Genomic DNA, 18,861 nt, shown 5'->3' with positions numbered 1-18,861 from the left:
TGGTGTGGCACTCTATTGGGTGAATTAGGCGCATGATTTCTTAGCTTTGTAATTCACATGTTTTGAGATTCACACCGACACCGATGATGCACACAGCCAAATCAGATTTGTTTTATAGGACTCGAAGTGGTGCGTGCAAATGTGGCCAATCATTATGATTTTTTCTTTCGCACACGTTTTAGGAAATATGGGCACAAAGGATGCCTCTCAATGAACATGTTTGCACCTGCTGCTTGTACCCAAATCTAATCTTTTTTAGTGGCACATTATATTAGCTGGTGGTCAATAATGTATTTTCTTAGGTCCTTTGATTTATGGCGTTGGAATTGTGTGATTTGATTTAGACCTTAATGGTTCATTAAGAATAGATGAACAAGTTTACCCCTTGTACTTGACTTTACTTTCATACACAGGCTGAGCTCCACAGGGCTGCTGTGTGCATCACTGCATCCAATTGCAATAAGAACAGGGCTTGAGGTGTGTGTGTGTGTGTGTGTGTGTGTGTGTGTGTGTGTGTGTGTGTGTGTGTGTGTGTGTGTGTGTGTGTGTGTGTGTGTGTGTGTGTGTGTGTGTGTGTGTGTGTGTGTGTGTGTGGGGGGAAGTACTATAAGAGAGAATGTGTGTGTTCGGCGCAAAACAAAGCCCTGTCGGAGTCGGTGAGAGAAGGGAATGGTGAAGCAGCCCTTCCATCTCCGTGCAACACACACGCACATACCCCAAGAGATTCTCTCAGCGGGACTGGCGTCACCTGTTCTGTCTCCCAGCCTCATGCTGTCTACTCATCCACTTCTCTTCCCTTTAGAGGAACTGCTCCCCAAATCCCAGCGCCTTTCAGTAGCGCTTCACATCTCTGCCTCTCTCTCTCACCGCCACGCTGCCTGCGTTTGTTCAGCTGCCCCAACGCTCAGCTCCCCGGCATGAAACACTGTGAGAAGCACAGTGAAGAGCAACACCACCCTCCCTCCTCGCTGCCAAAGGCATGTTTGAGGGGTCCCCTGGGACATAGTGTGCTGAAATGTAGCTCCACGGCGCTCTGTGTGAGAGCTCGCCAGCTTTGAAGCCTTTCAAGAACCTGAGGTTCTGCTGTGGTGAATGTTTATGCTGCGAACCGAGAGAGAGGCCTCGGTTGTTGTTTTTTATTTATTTATGTGAATCCAGACCTTTTTTTTAATGTCTTTAAAACAACTCAGGCACTCAAACGCAAGTCAAAGACTATTTAAACTGTCTCTTCTCTGATTGAAGTCAGCCACAGTTGCAACAGACTAAACGCTGCCAACTTCTGATGGCAAGTTTTCAATGCCGCCCTGCCCTGTACCTTGGAAACTTAAAGGACATGTAATGTTGATGCGTGTTCGTGCGTGGAATTCAAGTTTATTCCAATAGCAAGCAAAATGAAAAAAAGGTGAATTAAATGTTGAATGTTGACAATAGCTTTCCAGATTACATTTTTGTAATATTACCCTTAATGTTACCCATATTGTTACCCTAATATTTGAGTGTCCAGTTTTCTGTTAGTTAGGGGAGCATTCTAACTACCGTAAATTCCGGACTATAAGCCGCAACTTTTTTCCCACGCTTTGAACCCCGCGGCTTATATATGGATTTTTCCCGCTTTCAATTTTTTTTTCTAAAAAAAAAAAACATTCTGTGACGTGCTCAGTTTTTTGGCGGCATGAAGCTTTCATTAGACCAATGAAATTGCCGAACAGGTCAAGGTCAAACAACTTTTTTGTTTACTGTTTAGATTAAATCGAGCGCTCTCAAACTTCCCATCATTCTGATTACGGTAATCATTTTGTCACCCTCATCATGGCAAAGACACAGAGAAATGCATATGATGCAGCTTTCAAGTTGAAGTCGATTGATCTGGCTGTTGGAAAAGGAAATAGAGCTGCTGCACGGGAGCTTGGTCTTAATGAGTCGATGATAAGACGTTGGAAACAGCAGCGTGAGGAATTGACTCAGTGCAAAAAGACAACTAAAGCTTACTGCTAATTTTTTATTTTTTGTTACAAGCCGTGTTTCGTTAAAGCCTATTTATTTTTGTTACAAGCCGTGTTTCGTTAAAGCCTGTGTAGGCAGGCACCTGCGGCTTATAGACATGTGCGGCTTATTTATGTTCAAAATAATATATATATTTTTTTAATTCAGGTGCGCTTAATAGTGCGGAAATTACGGTATGTTAGCAAAAACCTTAAGATAACCTCTAACGTGTTTTGGTGTTAAAGTTAGGAGAACATTCCCTTAAAGTCAAGCAGAACTTATCTACACTGAACAAATATATAAACTGAACATGTAAAGTGTTCATGAGCTGAAATAAAAAATCCCTGAAATGTTGTTTACATCCCTGTTAGTGAGCATTTCTCCTTTGCCAAGATAATCCATCCACCTCACAAGTGTGGCATATCAAGAATCTGATTAAACAGCATGATCTTTACACAGGTGCACCTTGTGCTGGGGACAATAAAAGGCCACTTTAAAATGGGCAGTTTTGTCACACAACACATAAAGCCCTTTAGTGGGTAAAAACAAATTCTGATTTGGTGGGCCTGGCGCCCCAGTGGGTGGGTCTGTGCCCTCCATGACCCACCCATGGCTTCACCCTTGCCCAGTCATGTGAAATCTATAGATTAGGGCCTAATGAATTTATTTAAATTGACTGCGTTTATATTTTTGTTCAGTATGAGACGTGGTTGCAATGTTCTCAGAATACAATATGACATTAAAATACACTGCTCAAAAAAATAAAGGGAACACTTAAACAACACAATGTAACTCCAAGTCAATCACACTTCTGTGAAATCAAACTGTCCACTTAGGAAGCAACACTTATTGACAATACATTTCACATGCTGTTGTGCAAATGGAATAGACAACAGGTGGAAATTATAGGCAATTAGCAAGACACCCCCAATAAAGGAGTGGTTCTGCAGGTGGTGACCACAGACCACTTCTCAGTTCCTATGCTTCCTGGCTGATGTTTTGGTCACTTTTGAATGCTGGCGGTGCTTTCACTCTAGTGGTAGCATGAGACGGAGTCTACAACCCACACAAGTGGCTCAGGTAGTGCAGCTCATCCAGGATGGCACATCAATGCGAGCTGTGGCAAGAAGGTTTGCTGTGTCTGTCAGCGTAGTGTCCAGAGCATGGAGGCGCTACCAGGAGAGAGGCCAGTACATCAGGAGACGTGGAGGAGGTCGTAGGAGGGCAACAACCCAGCAGCAGGACCGCTACCTCTGCCTTTGTGCGAGGAGGAGCACTGCCAGAGCCCTGCAAAATTACCTCCAGCAGGCCACAAATGCGCATGTGTCTGCTCAAACGGTCAGAAACAGACTCCATGAGGGTGGTATGAGGGCCCGACGTCCACAGGTGGGGGTTGTGCTTACAGCCCAACACCGTGGAGGACGTTTGGCATTTGCCAGAGAACACCAAGATTGGCAAATTCGCCACTGGCGCCCTGTGCTCTTCACAGATGAAAGCAGGTTCACACTGAGCACATGTGACAGACGTGACAGAGTCTGGAGACGCCGTGGAGAATGTTCTGCTGCCTGCAACATCCTCCAGCATGACCGGTTTGGCAGTGGGTCAGTCATGGTGTGGGGTGGCATTTCTTTGGGGGGCCGCACAGCCCTCCATGTGCTCGCCAGAGGTAGCCTGACTGCCATTAGGTACCGAGATGAGATCCTCAGACCCCTTGTGAGACCATATGCTGGTGCGGTTGGCCCTGGGTTCCTCCTAATGCAAGACAATGCTAGACCTCATGTGGCTGGAGTGTGTCAGCAGTTCCTGCAAGAGGAAGGCATTGATGCTATGGACTGGCCCGCCCGTTCCCCAGACCTGAATCCAATTGAGTACATCTGGGACATCATGTCTCGCTCCATCCACCAACGCCACGTTGCACCACAGACTGTCCAGGAGTTGGCAGATGCTTTAGTCCAGGTCTGGGAGGAGATCCCTCAGGAGACCATCCACCACCTCATCAGGAGCATGCCCAGGCGTTGTAGGGAGGTCATACAGGCACGTGGAGGCCACACACACTACTGAGCCTCATTTTGACTTGTTTTAAGGACATTACATCAAAGTTGGATCAGCCTGTAGTGTGGTTTTCCACTTTAATTTTGAGTGTGACTCCAAATCCAGACCTCCATGGGTTGATAAATTGGATTTCCATTGATTATTTTTCTGTGTTTTGTTGTCAGCACATTCAACTATGTAAAGAAAAAAGTATTTAATAAGATTATTTCATTCATTCAGATCTAGGATGTGTTATTTTAGTGTTCCCTTTATGTTTTTGAGCAGTGTATATTGCTAAGAATGTGAGAGTAGGGTGACTCCCCTAGTAGGTATCGAACCCATAACCACTGTGCCAACAAAGGATGGGCCAGTATATTTAGGCTCTGTCCAGAAGTAACCCCTAACAACTTGATAGGTGTAAGCAATAGGGTAAATGCATTTTTAAAATCTCAGCTCTGTTAAAAGTACACTCAAGGAAATAATTTATTGATCATAGTGATTCAGGAGTCATTAAAACAGGTTAATATACCTCACCAACCTTAAACAACTATACAGAAAGCCCTTCAGTTGTTGAAATGGGCTAAATCAATGATGAGAAGAGTCAGATGAACTTATACATGATACGGACATGGTGGCATAGCAGGAAGATCGGAGTACCGTGAACCTAGAGGTTGTGAGTTCAAATCCCTGGTGAGGACATGTTGAATAATAATTACTGTATAAATGAACATGCACAATGTAATTATGTATGTCACATATGGAAGTTGAAAACACTATGTTAAAAGCACTGCGTGTGTGAGTATCCCTAACATTGCCAACAGACAAAGAGCTGTGATTGGATCAGTGGTTCTCAGGGCCTTGATTGGCTCTGCAAAGGTAACAAGACGTGATGTGTAATAAATGTTTCTTTGGACACATAAATGAACAATTTGTGATTGGGGAGATATTAGTGGAATATTCTCCTAACCCTCAGAAAACACATGGGCCTCCCGAGTGGTGCAGCGGTCTAAGGCACTGCATCGCAGGGCTTGAGGTGTCACTACAAACCCGGTTTCGATCCCAGCCTGTGTCACAGCCGGCTGTGACCGGGAGACCCATGAGGCAGCGCACAATTGGCACAGCGTCGTTCGGGTTAGGGGAGGGTTTGGCCAGCCGGGCTGTCCTTGTCCCATCGCACTCTCGCGACTCCTTGTGGCGGGGTGGGTCGGACGCCTGCAAGCTGACTTCGGTCGCCTGTTGTACGGTGTTTCCTCCGACACATTGGTGCGGCTGGCTTCTGGGTTAAACTCGCAGTGTGTCAAGAAGCAGTGCGGCTTGGCAGGGTCGTGTTTTGCAGGACGCATGGCTCTCGACCTTCACCTCTCCTGAGTCAGTACAGAAGTTGCAGCGATGGGACAAGACTGTAACTTCCATTTGGATATGAAAAAGGTGTAAAAGTTTAAAAAAATTCAATAAAATGAAAAACAACTGGACACATGAATGCTTGTTGTTAACTGGGTCATGCCCTAATTATCATCCTTTTTAGAAGTGATTTCAGGCACTGTTTAAGAGTTGTACGCTCTTCTTACAAATATTGCTCTATCCATACTTCAGGCGACGTGGTCTACTGATTCTAGTTGCCTTCTAGTGACGTTCCTCTCTGTCCTTCTCTGAGTTGTGAATCTAACCCCCTCCTCTCTTTCTCTTTCTGACCCCCCCCCCCCCAGGTCAGCGTCTGTTTGGGGAAACCATCCTGGGTCTTACTCAGGGCTCGGTGTCTGACCTACTGGCGAGGCCCAAGCCCTGGCACAAGCTCAGCCTGAAGGGACGCGAGCCCTTCGTCCGCATGCAGCTCTGGCTCCAGGACCCGCGCAACGTGGAGAAACTCATGGACATGAAACGCATGGAGAAGAAAGGTACTCCTTTTTTCCTTTCCATCCCTCTTTCCTCCATCTCTCTGTTTCTTTTTACCTCCCTCCCTACCTCACCTCTGTAACCTAGCCCTTATCCTTTTACACATCTGAATATAAAATGGTTAAAGCCAAGGGACAGTATGGCATTTTCCCCGCCTGGCACTCTGAAAGGCAGAATTTGTGCCACGTTGTCCTTGGATGGGATTTAGAGTTAGGCATGAGTCTGTCCTTCATGTCCTATGTCCTTGCTTTCAAGACAGAGACTAGGATAGAGAGAACACTGATGTAGCTACAAGCTAGCTACCTCCATAGGCCATGTTTTTACCCACCAACATCTGTCCCTGCACCCCTCCCTGGGAGTGTACCATCCCTCAAGGCCGCCAGGCAACCGTCCTAAACACTCTGTGGGGCTTGAAGTAGAGAGAATAAAGTAAAACAAGATGGCAAGAGAGAACGAGATGGAGTGAGAGGACGAGCTAGCGAGCAAGGGGGAGGGACGGAGAGGAAGAAGAGCATGGGGGGGCATTTCTGATTGCTCTTTTTCCTCCTCTAACAGCCCAGATGTGTCCCCGGGCTGCCGAGTCAAACAGCACATGCCCAGTGCTCCTGGTTAAAAAGAAAAGGGGGTGGAGACGTGTGTGTGTGTGTGTGTGTGTGTGTGTGTGTGTGTGTGTGTGTGTGGTGTGTGTGTGTGTGTGTGTGTGTGTGTGTGTGTGTGTGTGTGTCGGAGGGGTGGGGGATATGTGTTTCTCGGCGCTGTCGAGATCAATCTGGGCACGAGACGTCAACGCTCTCATCAGACATGACGGGCCCCAGTCTCTCCGGGGCCTGCTTATTCAAAGTCCAATGCACTCATCAGAGCCCTCTTTTCTCCCCTTCCCGCTCTCCACTCCTCCTCCTCCACTCCTCCTCCTCTCCATAAGCAAAGTGAACATTCTTGGAGTGATTAGGCCATTAACACTTCTCCCGGGGTAAAAGTGGCATATATTGGTCCTCCGTTGGGGCTGGGGCTGATGCTAGGCTGGTTATGAGTCAAAGCCCAGTCTGGCGAAGTGTGTTGGGTAGCGTTACCGTAGCGAAGCACGGAGGATAACTGCAGGGAGACTCCTCATTAGCCTGCTAACGCTACGGCCTGGATGTTCTTTTCCCTGCCTGACCCCCGACCAGGCGACAGGGACTTCTGCTCATAACACAGCTAGGGCTACGGGGTTTTGCACTCTGTATGCGTGATGATAATGATGTGTGTTTTATATAGTGCTTTTTGGTAGGTCTAAAAGCACTTAAAATTGTGTGGTCAAATGATAGGGCAGCTGATATGGATGGCTATTAAGGCATAATGGAAGCTCTGTTTCCCCTTAACAGATTATCTTGGATAAGCTTAACACTAACCCAGTCCTCTCCTCACAAAACCATTTTGGAGGTAAAAAAAAACAAGGCTGACCTATCAGCACTTAAGTAAACTCGTCATACATCTCAAGCTTAAGGGTAACAGGTTAGCCAATAGCCATTAACCATTAGCATGTTGAAGCTAGCATCTTAAATGTACAGTCATGGAGCCTTTTGTTTAGATTATTAAGTGTTGCTGCTATATATACATGAAGACGTCTCATAAATCATGTTTATATTTTGGTCCGTAATGTGACTTATCTGTTACTTCCATGTCACACATACCATGTGAACATGTTTAAATGTATCAAGCAGGTCTCAAGAGGAGTCGAACAGTCAATTTCCTCTTTCAATTGTTCTTTATGGTAGGGAATCTGTCTCCTTAGCATGTGTATGGTAATACTGCCCCCTGGTGGCAATGTTTATCTTTGATTTTGTGACTCTTGTATTAGTGTATTTAGCTACACCTGTGAACCTTATAAAAGATCACATCCACATTTGTTGAATGCTGTAATATTTCAGTTGCTGTGGACAGATATCATGTTGTCTGTGTGAATTTAAAGCGGAATTGAAAGCCCAGTCAGGCAAGTCTACATGGAGTTTACATGGCATCCTCATACTATAGTTAACCCTTCCATCTCTCTCTGTAGAGGGCTCATATATTTTCAACCCTTTGCCCTCCCGTCTCTCCCCGTCAGCGTACATGAAGCGGCGCCACAGCTCTGTGAGCGAGAGCCAGACGGCGGACAGCGGGGGCCTGTCAGGGGGAGACTTCAGCCAGGGGGGCAGCCCCCAGCACGGCCTCGGCCACCACCTGCACCAGCAGCAGCCTCCCCAGCAGCACCTGAAGAAGGCCCGTGTGGTGCTGGCCCCTGAGGAGAAGGAGGCCCTGAAGAGGGCCTACCAGCAAAAGCCCTACCCCTCGCCCAAGACCATTGAGGAGCTGGCCTCACAGCTCAACCTCAAAACCAGCACCGTCATCAACTGGTTCCACAACTATAGGTGGGTGGAGAGGAACAGGGGGAGAAGGCTGGGAATGGATGCAGACCTGGGTCTAAATAGTTTATTTTATTCCAAATACTTGCTTTTTGCTGTGTTGATGTGAGAGACTGTCAGCTCTGTGTCTGTGTCTGACTGAGGGATGTTGGGGTTCCTCTGCTCTCTTTCTCTCTGGCCTCTAGGTCTCGTATCCGACGGGAGCTTTTCATCGAGGAGATCCAGCGAGGTGAGGGCGGCTCCCCGTCCACCAGGGCAGGCAAGGCCAGTGAGGGCGACAGCTGTGACGGTACCGAGTCAGATGGCACGGTGGAGGGCACACGCCCCGGCCACGAGCACCACCCGGCCTCAGAAGGCGAGGGGGGGTCCGACCACAGAGACGAGGGCACCACGTCAGCCACCGGCAGCAACGCTGCAGGTACCAGCGGCCACCACAAGGGCGGCGCCCTGGACAGCCTGTTCAGCTTCCCCGAGAGCACCCATGTTTCCTCTGCGTCTGTGGCCACCACCACTGCTGCCCGCAACCCCCGCGACAGCAGCCTGCGCAAGAAGAAAGCCGCCAACCTCAATAATATCATCCACCGCCTGGAGAAGGCTGCCGGTAAAGACGAGCCCCACGAGTGGGAGTTCTGATACGGTACCCACTGCTGCTGGGGAGAGAGAGAGTTACTATTTTTCTAGTGCCCTGACTGCACAGTTCCAAGGCCAAGACTGGAGCAGTGCTGCCAGAGAAGAACTGGCATCTTTTACGAGTTTTCATATCAAAGAGGGTTCATAGATTTTTTTCAAGAAGCGAAACAGCAGCAACAACCTGGCTTTGTTTGGAGATAAAGCACTTAACAGCCCTGCTGGCCACAGGGCCCTGACACCACCGGCCAAAGGTGCGAAAGAGACGAAAGACTTGCGCTACTCACAAAGAAGCGTCACTCCACAGGAGGAAAATGTCACGAGAAGCAATTATGTGTTTTATTTGTGTGTGTGTGTGTGTGTGTGTGTGTGTGTGTGTTTCCCTTTGAGAGATTTATTCACCACCTCAAAGTTTTTCTAACCTTGTTCGCTCAGTGAGTTTTCACATCTAGTAGACTAACTGTTACAATGTTTTCCCGTTTTTCAGTTTTGTAAGAGGTTCTTTCTCCTCATAACTCCATTGCAGTTCTTTGGCTATCTGATAGGATCGTCAAACAAAAAAAGAGAATGAAAAGCCAAGCATTTAGAAAATTAGTCTGCAGGAGAGGAGAACCCATTCCCAAGCAATGTTCCTTTCTGTGCCCCAAAAGTTGCCATGTAATGGCACTGGAACTCTTAATATGCTATGGACTCTATTGAGAAAATAATTAACATTTTTATCAAATTATTTTTCTCCGCTGAGAAAGAAAAATAAACTTTATAGCAATTTGGTTGCCAGTAAGAGATTGCACAGTCGGTCGACTTTAAACAATGCTATTTCAGATTCCTAAATATTTGGGAAGGGTAAAATCTGAAGTGAAATACTCATTATCAGTTGAAAGGAACTTTGAAAAAAAAGTATCACTTTAATTCACAGTTTTTCAACGTCCAACATAAAATGCAACGGTCATGTCAGGAAAAAGGAAAAATCTGAAAAACATCTTGTGGTAGCTTACTTTGTGTTCTTTCTCGTGAGTGATCTAGAAGCTCTTTGATAAGTAGTGTACATTTCTTTCATAGCTTTAACTGACTTCCGGGGGACGCCATTTTGGTGGCACCGGGAGCGTTTGTTTAATACACTCCATTTTAGGCCAAAATCAGGTTTGAGAAAAAAAGAAAATAAACAAAAAAGTTGGATACAAGTTCATGGAGAAAAAAAACAATTTCAGTCTAGATATTAAAAAAAATAAAAAAAATGTGCGAACTTGCTTTTTAACCTATTTTAACCACAAAAACCACACTATTAAGACCTCAGAACCAGGATGTACAGTAGAGCCGACGGCCGCTGCACTTCACAGCCTGGCCCTCGGATGGGGAGGCTTGCGTTTCATTGGGTGAAAAAGCCAGGAGATGCACAGCTCACTTTACTGTATATTCCAAGCATCTGGCTCTTTTGCTCTCAACTCTTTACCTACGGTTGTGTGTATATATGTACATTGTAAAAAGACAGAAAAGAAAGACAAGAAACCCCAGCTGTTACGTGTCGGTCCTCACATGCGATGCACTACGAGTCTGAGGAAGAGATGGACTCTCCTCTGCTTGTGTGTTCCCATACAGAGCTACAAGACTGACCTGGTCATGGTCAACCAGTCACACTCCTTTAAAACCCTTTGACATATATTCTCCACAGGCTGCCATGTTGTGTTGCTCAGAGGTCAAATGTACGAAACAGTGCCAAGGCTTAGTAGAGATATTTCAAGGTACATTTTTACTAATTGAATAACCAATACCAAAAGTTATATCCACAGTACTGTCGATGTGACATCCCCCATCCAATTTGGTTGTCTCTTTCAAAGTCAAGCTGATTCTCCCACCAATCTTGATGCGCTCACTCCTTATATTATGACCAGTTTTATGATCAATTCATGACTGTTACGTAGCATCTCCATTCTCCACTGGTCACAACAAGTCCTCTTACCTTCAGCTGTAACTCTTGGCCTGCCCCATGTGAATATATCTCAGAGGTTAAGATCACTTGACACGGGTCAATGGAAGAAAACAAAGACATTAGTTTTATACTTAACCCTCAACCCACCCTCCCTTCCACAGATATGGTAGAACAATAGCCCCCCCCCCTTCCCCGCACACATCGCAACCTCTTCCCTTTTCCCCTTTTTCCTCCTCCTATGCCACAAGCTCACAGTGCCTGCCCGCCCACTGCCTCTCCCTGTGTGTTTGAGTGTGTGAGAGCACACACGTACGTGTACTTAAGTAGGTGTGTGTGATTTTGTATCCACGTACCGTAAGAAGGGGGTGTGAGGGTGTGAGCGAGGACTAGCTTCCCTGCTCTGCCATACACACCCTTGAGTGTGTGTGTGTGTCTGTGTGTGTTTTATAAGTCTGTGTGGCTTTGATTTGTATATACCTGCACACACGTAGAGTGCACAACTGCCACTCTTTGTTTCTTCTAAGCTGTTTTCTAAATGATACGGCTTACGGCATAGCAGACTCACAAATACAGTAGGTCCCCTTTATTGCCATATTAAAGACAAGCAGTAGATCACTTCAACATAACGTTTTTTTGTTTCATGTTTTTGTTATGCTTATTTATAGGTGCTGTATTTGACATGTTAATGTCTTATTTGATTTCTGTTCATTATTGTTGTTGTTATTATTGTATGGAAGGGACTATAAGGGGTCATATAATGTTTTTTTTGACTGATAGACTGCCGGCAGTATTGGGTTATATGTACGAGATTTAGTTGTCATACATGTATATTTAGTGATCTTTGAAGACGTTTTGACAGTGTCATTTATGTTGTTTGAGCTGAAATGGGAGAGCAACCCGACAACGTCGTCTACAGCATTATGGTGCATTCACCGTTCATGATTTAATGAGTCTCTGCATTTCTATTTTCCTCTTTCATTTCATCAAGCATGATTGAAATCAGGTTGACTTATATTCTATTTTGTACATTTTCCGTGTATTACTGAACCCAGCACAGGACCGAAGTTGTGGTGGGGCTCAAGAACCAGTAGCATCTGAAGGCCTGGAACTGCTGTCCTTTGGCATCACCTCTGAATCTGACATTTATCTTAAGATTTCCTAGCTTTGTTTGAGATGCATAAAGTCAGGTAGATTTTATCCAAAATAAGCAGTGATCACATCACTATATATGTGCTTAGATCCAGCAGGAGTTTGACTTTGGCATTTTGTGAAGCTCTTACTACTATGTACACCGACTATTTAGAAGATTCATATTTCCTCAATTATTATTAGCTAAATATAGGTTTAGTTCCCTCAAACAAAAAAAACTGATCAAATGACATTTTTATACTAACAATAACACAAACAGGTGTGTAAAGCACAAGCACTACTGACCAAAAACCTCTTTAAAAAGGGGGAGGCAACTTTACCTGAAAAGATTTAATTGCACGCTCATGAATATTTTCTGTGCCGTTCTGACTTTACAATAAGTTTAGTCTTTAAAGAGAAAGAGATTATTGGATACTTTTTAAATTGTGAGCATTTGGAACACAATTGGGTCCTGAATGGTTACTGCTCAGCTGCCCCTCCTACAGCGAAGCTGGTGGTGATTGGATCACCTCTGGAGGGGAGTGATGTTAGCACACTGTTAAACAGCCCTGTGTCCTGCATGGTTCCAAACCACGCTCCCTCAAGTGACACACTGCCAGTCTGGCCAAGCCACAGCAGTCCCTATCCGCTGCTTACACTTTTCTACTGAATTTCATTGAAAAAATGTGATCAATTGAACAAAAACAAAAAAATCAAGGAGTGTTGATCTTTTGATAAAAGCACAAGTACATCGACAAGTTTAAGCAAAAAATATTTATATATAATGGCTTTTGACACGTAAAGCTTAAATTGATCATACCCAAAAACATTACCTTTCAAAAAATGTATTGATCTTTTAGCACTATTAAAGAGACATCTTAGCACTTAACCGTCTGCAAGCCTTTTCCTTCAGTCTATATTTTCATAGGATTGCCTTTGCCTTAAAGTGATCCAGACCGAAGTGTTGCTTTTCTTTTCAGGATTGCTCTTAAACGAATGCAGTAAGCTGGCTCGGTCTCTTGGACTGAAGTCTTGCGCCCATCCCGTCGTCGTTCTCGTGAGACTTTTCATCACTGTTCTCCAAGTCTTGTGCAGGCACCACATGGAAACAAGCAATCATTTTGATTGGTCTCCCACATGCTGCGTCTTCAACTTAGCTGTTGACATCTGTAGCAAAGTTATTTTGTTTGGAAATACTTCACTGCTGTTGAACAAAGGGGGGGACCGTTTTGTGACTGTCTACAGTCCTGGGCTGGCTCCTCCAGAGGTGATGCCAAGGCAGACTCTTGTAGGCCACAGATTTAGTAGGAGGTCCACAATCAAAAGCCCCCACGCAGATAGTTGGTATGGCCCTCATTAAGAACGATGCAGGCTTGAGTGTCTGGTAGAGGCACTAATGGAGTTGATCAACGGTATGCGAGGGTCCCAGAGGGATTTCACTTTGATACTATTACTAACATGTCAAGTCGTGCTGTCATGATGTCAACTGTTCCCAGCTATTGCCCGGTTAGAACAGGTGACATACCTGACAGGCAGTGCTTTTTGAGTTTGTGTGGATTTGTTTTCCTTTATTTGTTTCTCATTTGATGCTAATTGAAGATTTGAACAGGAGTTCTCTCACTTTTCTCCCCAAATCATGTTCTGCTGTCAGTCATTTTGGAAACATTGCATGTAATCTGAACAAAAATATAAAGGCAACATGCAACAATTTCAAAGACTATACTGAGGTACAGTTCATATAAGGAAATCAGTCAATTTAAATAAATGAATTCGGTCCTAATCTATAGATTTCATGACTGGGCATGGGTGCAGCCATGGGTGGGCCTTTGAGGGCATAGGCCCATCCACTTGGCAGCCAGGCCCACCCACTGGGGAGCCAGGCCCAGCCAATCAGAATGAGTTTTTCCCCACAAAAGGGCTTTATTACAGACCGAAATCGTCCTCAACACCTCCCCCTCAGGCGATCCCGCAGGTGAAGAAGCCGAATGTGGAGTTAGTGGGCTGGCATGGTTACACGTGGTCTGCTGTTGTGAGTCCGTTTGGATGCACTGCCAAATTCTCTAAAACAACATTGGAGGCAGCTTATGGTAGACAAATTAACATTCTCTGGCAACAGCACTGGTGGACATACCTGCAGTCAGCATGCCAATTGCACGCTCCCTCAAAACTTGAGACATCTGTGGCATTGTGTTGTGTGACAACAACTGCACATTTTAAAGTGGCCTTTTATTGTCCCCAGCACAAGGTGCACCTGTGTAATGACCATGCTGTTTAATCAGCTTCTTGATAGGCCACACCTGTCAGGTGGATGGATTATCTTTGCAGCTGAGAAATGCTCACTAACAGGGGTTTAAACAAATTTGTGTACAACATTTGAGAGAAATAAGCTTTTTGTGCGAATGGAACATTTCTGGGATTTTTTTATTTCAGCTCATGGGACCAACATATTACATGTTGTATTTATATTTTTGTTCAGTGTAGTTTGGTCTTTTGGCCCAGAGGGAAATGTTTTTGATCAACCATCATGAACTTTAATTGGATTTTATTATTCATAGGTCAATGTGTTTTGGATTATTATTTTATCGTGATCATTAAAGGGGGGTTGTGCACTCTGAGCTAATGGAAGTCGTTCTGGTTGTAGTAGAAGCAAAGTGCTTGAATGAGTTTTTACCTTTTCCCAGTTTTCAAACCGTCTGAACGTCATTGGTTGTTGTTGATGTGTACCACACCTCTTTTCCCCATAGGTTTGGTTCACATATATGACATTGCTTTGTCAGACTCCAGTATTCAAGGACACAATGCTCCTAAAGGCCACAGTCATGGAAATAATGCTGATTACAAAGGCACAGAACATAGACACGGACTGATATAACACACCAATACATGAGCAATACAACTTCTGAAAGAGGACCAAATCAGGCTTGACTACCTGTCTGTGAGTTACTGTCTATCACATGTCCATGTAAAGATCATATAGAACAGGCTACTCTTATCAGTCACAAGTTAATAAAGTGTTTATGTTGTAGGGAGTCCAAGAGCTAGAGGTCGATCCTCTTTTCTCTTCTCCTGTTCATGTGTATATTTCTGCTATTGACAGGGAAAGGTTTTCTTTAAGTGTTGGTCAGTTTTGTAGACACAGAGTTGTCTGTAGCTTTCTGAATGAATGGGTTAGATTCTGAATATCATGAAGAATTAGGGGATGGGATTTCAGTGGAACCCTGGAGGAAGCACCCAAAGCTACACTGGTTTATACAGTACAATAGGGCATTTTGCATGTGTTTGTGCAGTTATTTTGTGCTACAATTCCCTTCTGTGTTTTCATGTTATTTTTCTGTTGCTAAGAAAAACACAGTTCGTTCCATTCGAGTCCAATGTTCAGTTAAAGTGTATAATTTGTTGCAGAATCTATACGATTCTTTTGGACGAATTTCAGGAATTTGCCCTTTGCAAATATTTTTCTATAGAACTAAAGCAGATTGCTATCAATATTATATACACTGTCATATAAAATTGTACAGATGAAATATATCCTTAGAGCAAGTTGTTAAGCATTACAATGGGTTTGTTTTTTGTTATTACTGTCACCGTATTGGTAGTTCTCTCTGTAGGGTTTGTGTCCATTAGGATTTTAATTTTTTCTTTTTATATTAGGACTACGAAAACCTCACACTTCTGTAAGATGGACTACAAGGATTGTTGCAGAAGTTTTAGCATTAGCCAGCGTTGGTCTCATGGTGTTTGTGTGTCATTAATTCACATTTCTAATATGACCCTTCAATCATTTCATAACCTTGCGGTATTTGTGAGACAAACTTTAACCTAGTACACATTAAGACCAATGCCTTGATTCTCATAGAAGCATATACAGAATCATATAATGTCATTGTACATCACCATCCCCAATCTATACTTACTTTTATTTATACTATATACACTCCTTTTGCCTTATTGGATCTCCTTATTCAATGTCAAGAGCCACTGGTAGTGACAAAAGATTTTTGACAATGTTTGCCAAAAGTTTGATGAAAATCTGAATTTATTTGCTTTTGATTTGCCTTTCCATTTTTATTGAAGATTTGATTTGAACATGAATACGTTTCATTCTTACTCTCGTATCTTTTTGTTTGTGTTTAGTCTCAGAAGTCAGCCAGGGACAGTAGGCTTATTGTGATTGTGAGGATTCAGAAGTGGCATGTGAATAGAGTTTGGATGCCAGTGACGTTGGAAAGGGAGACTATAATAATGGTCAACAACAACAGCATGAATCATGTCATATTCAATTTGGATTATGTAAGTAAGGTTCATAATACTCTATGCATTACAGGTCAACCAATGTCCATTGAATCCATCACTCAGTGGTAGTTGACATATAGGTTACAATGAATAACTAACTATATGATACATTGACTAACTGTTTTTTGTGTTCCATGGGTTTTGAACCATTCTCCATGGGTTTTGAACCATTCTCCATGGGTTTTGAACCATTCTCCATGGGTTTTGAACCATTCTCCATGGGTTTTGAACCATTCTCCATGGGTTTTGAACCATTCTCCATGGGTTTTGAACCATTCTCGGCCAACTCCAAATGGACAACTCATTTGGCTCCCTATAGTTGACAACCAATATTGTGTTTTTTGAAAGCTGCGTTTTTAGAGCTTTAGTGAAGGAATCATGGTAGAACTACATCACCCACAGTCCTTTGCTGCTACCTTGCTGTCTAGTCAAATGAGAAGATGTTTTGATGGCATTGTCTAAGACCTATATAAGATGGGTGTCCATGGAGTCCCCTCCCTAAGTTCAGATCTGTCTCCATTTTCACATTTACATGCTCCCAAAGCCTCAACTGACTGTATGAATTTAGAACCAGACAAAATGTTTCTAAACTGCTGAAGTCATCAAGTTTGTCTTGGTTTCTCAACTCCTATTCACCTTTGTTTAGCCATGTGCTATATCCGAGTCTAAGATAATTGATTTTGTTGTCGTATAATCTGATTCTCATTGACTAATTTCGTTCAGAACAAAGCTAGCCGTACTCGCCAATGGTTTTGGCTCCTCGCCTTTACTATTAATTGCCCTACCAGGTTTATAAGCAACCTTCCTTTATTTTCAGGTGATGAGTTTGAAACTGGGACCCTACTTTTACCAAGCATGTGGAGAAGTCTGAGAGTGTGTGCCCACTCTCTCCTTCAAAGTGCAAGAGGTCTCCAACTTTCTTGTGTTTGGTCAGGCTGCCATCTCACTATCAGTTTATCTACTGTAATGTCGAGTTGCTGACTTTCAGTACATTGTATATAATATCTGATTATACATAGGTCATGTTGTTGGTCAACTGTCATTCAATAGCAGAACTTGAGAATGCCTGTTAAAATATACCGGTGTTTCCCAACTCCAGTCATCAAGTACCTCCAACAGTACCCATCTTTGTTGTAGTCCTGGACAAGCACACCTGATTAAACTTGTCAACTAATCATCAAGCCCTCAATGAAGTTAATCTACAACAAAAATGTGTGCTGTCAGGTGTACTCGAGGAGTTGGGAAACACTGCTATAGACACTTGATTTTCGGAAATAACTGAGACAAACAGGTTTTGTTTGTTTGCGTTTCCTTAAATGGGTGGAAGAAGATCAAGATTTTATACCGTATTGTTTGATTCTTTTTCCACTGCTGGAGAGACCTTTAAGTCCCTTGAATGATATGTTTATTGCAGAGCTCTTGTTTTGGCAAAATAAATGCCAGTGTGATTGGAGACCTGAGTTGTACAGATATGGCTTCCATAGACATTTGATTTGTGCAATTTCATTTATTTTTGAAGGTTATGTGATTAGTTTTTTTTACATTGAAGCTACCCTATGTTGCAAAATAAATTTAAAAAATCCCTTCAACCAAAAAAGTGTCTTTCTAAACGAAGAGTTACAGCGCAATTCACTTTTTCTCCAACACTTCACTTTTCAATTCTAGCTTGACATGGGGTAAAATGACACCCGGTGGGGATTTAGGCATTTATATGACGTTGCGTGTGTATATGTCTGTGGCGCATTGAGCGGCTCTTATGCAGTTAAGGGCTGTAGTTTCCTTATCTTTTAGTTTGTGTCCTCTCTTTTTACTGACTGCTTTTGAAGTGAGGAACACTCCCACCATCTCAGCTGGTCTAATTGTGTCTCTCTCAAAGCTCAGGTGGAAACTACTTTTAGCAGAGTCCTTGTCACTATCACTGGCCACAACAGTGCTCTTCCTCCCCCTCTTCAGTCCAGAGAGAGGTGTAGCTAGTTGCTGTCCGCTGATATATTTTTCTATGACGTGATTCTAGGCCTCATGATCATTGGCAATGAGAGGGTGACTCTTCCTTCACAGAAAAAAATGTATCTCTTCCAGTTTCAGTTGTTCTCTCATTTGTTGTTTTCATCTGGTTCCTTTTTATTTGGTCATTTAAGTCATGTAGTCTGTTCTCAGCACTGTAAGACAGTCCCTATAGAATATGGAGAGGCAATATCACTGTATGAAACTCACAATGTATTATTGTTGTTATTATTATTGTTATTATTATTCACTAGCACCCTAGGTGTGATAATTGAAGTAAATATCTTTTATACAAACACAAAGTTGGTGTGGTGTCTTTTTTTGCTATAATATTGGTCTGTTGCATGTTATTAACAGGTATAAACAGTTTTACATACAGTGCATTTGGGAAAGTATTCAGACCCCTTGACTTTTTCCACTTTGTTATTCTAAAATTGATTAAATAAAAAATGTTTCTCATCAATCTACACACAATATCCCACAATGACAAAGTGAAAACAGGTTTTTAGACATTTTTACAAATGTGTGTGTGTGTGTGTGTGTGTGTGTGTGTATATTATATATATATATATATATATATATATATATATATAT

General features: G+C 43.3%; 1 protein-coding gene across 5 annotated transcripts in view; it reads left to right on the top strand.

The window, feature by feature from the left end:
• LOC106568027 (homeobox protein cut-like 1) overlaps positions 1-18,569 on the top strand; it is a 240,257-nt gene extending 221,688 nt beyond the window's left edge. For all 5 annotated transcript variants that reach the window (XM_014138033.3, XM_014138031.3, XM_014138032.3 and 2 more), the window contains 3 exons: positions 5,721-5,909; positions 7,991-8,294; positions 8,474-18,569. In XM_014138033.3, coding sequence (XP_013993508.2) covers positions 5,721-5,909; positions 7,991-8,294; positions 8,474-8,921 — 941 coding nt within the window. In that variant the 3' untranslated portion in view covers positions 8,922-18,569. The remainder of the gene's footprint in view (positions 1-5,720; positions 5,910-7,990; positions 8,295-8,473) is intronic.
• Positions 18,570-18,861: the final 292 nt, after the last annotated feature.

Source organism: Salmo salar, chromosome 13 (assembly GCF_965601325.2).
Source record: "Salmo salar chromosome 13, fSalSal1, whole genome shotgun sequence".
NCBI lineage: Eukaryota > Metazoa > Chordata > Actinopteri > Salmoniformes > Salmonidae > Salmo > Salmo salar.
This window is presented reverse-complemented; position numbering and strand designations above follow the sequence as displayed.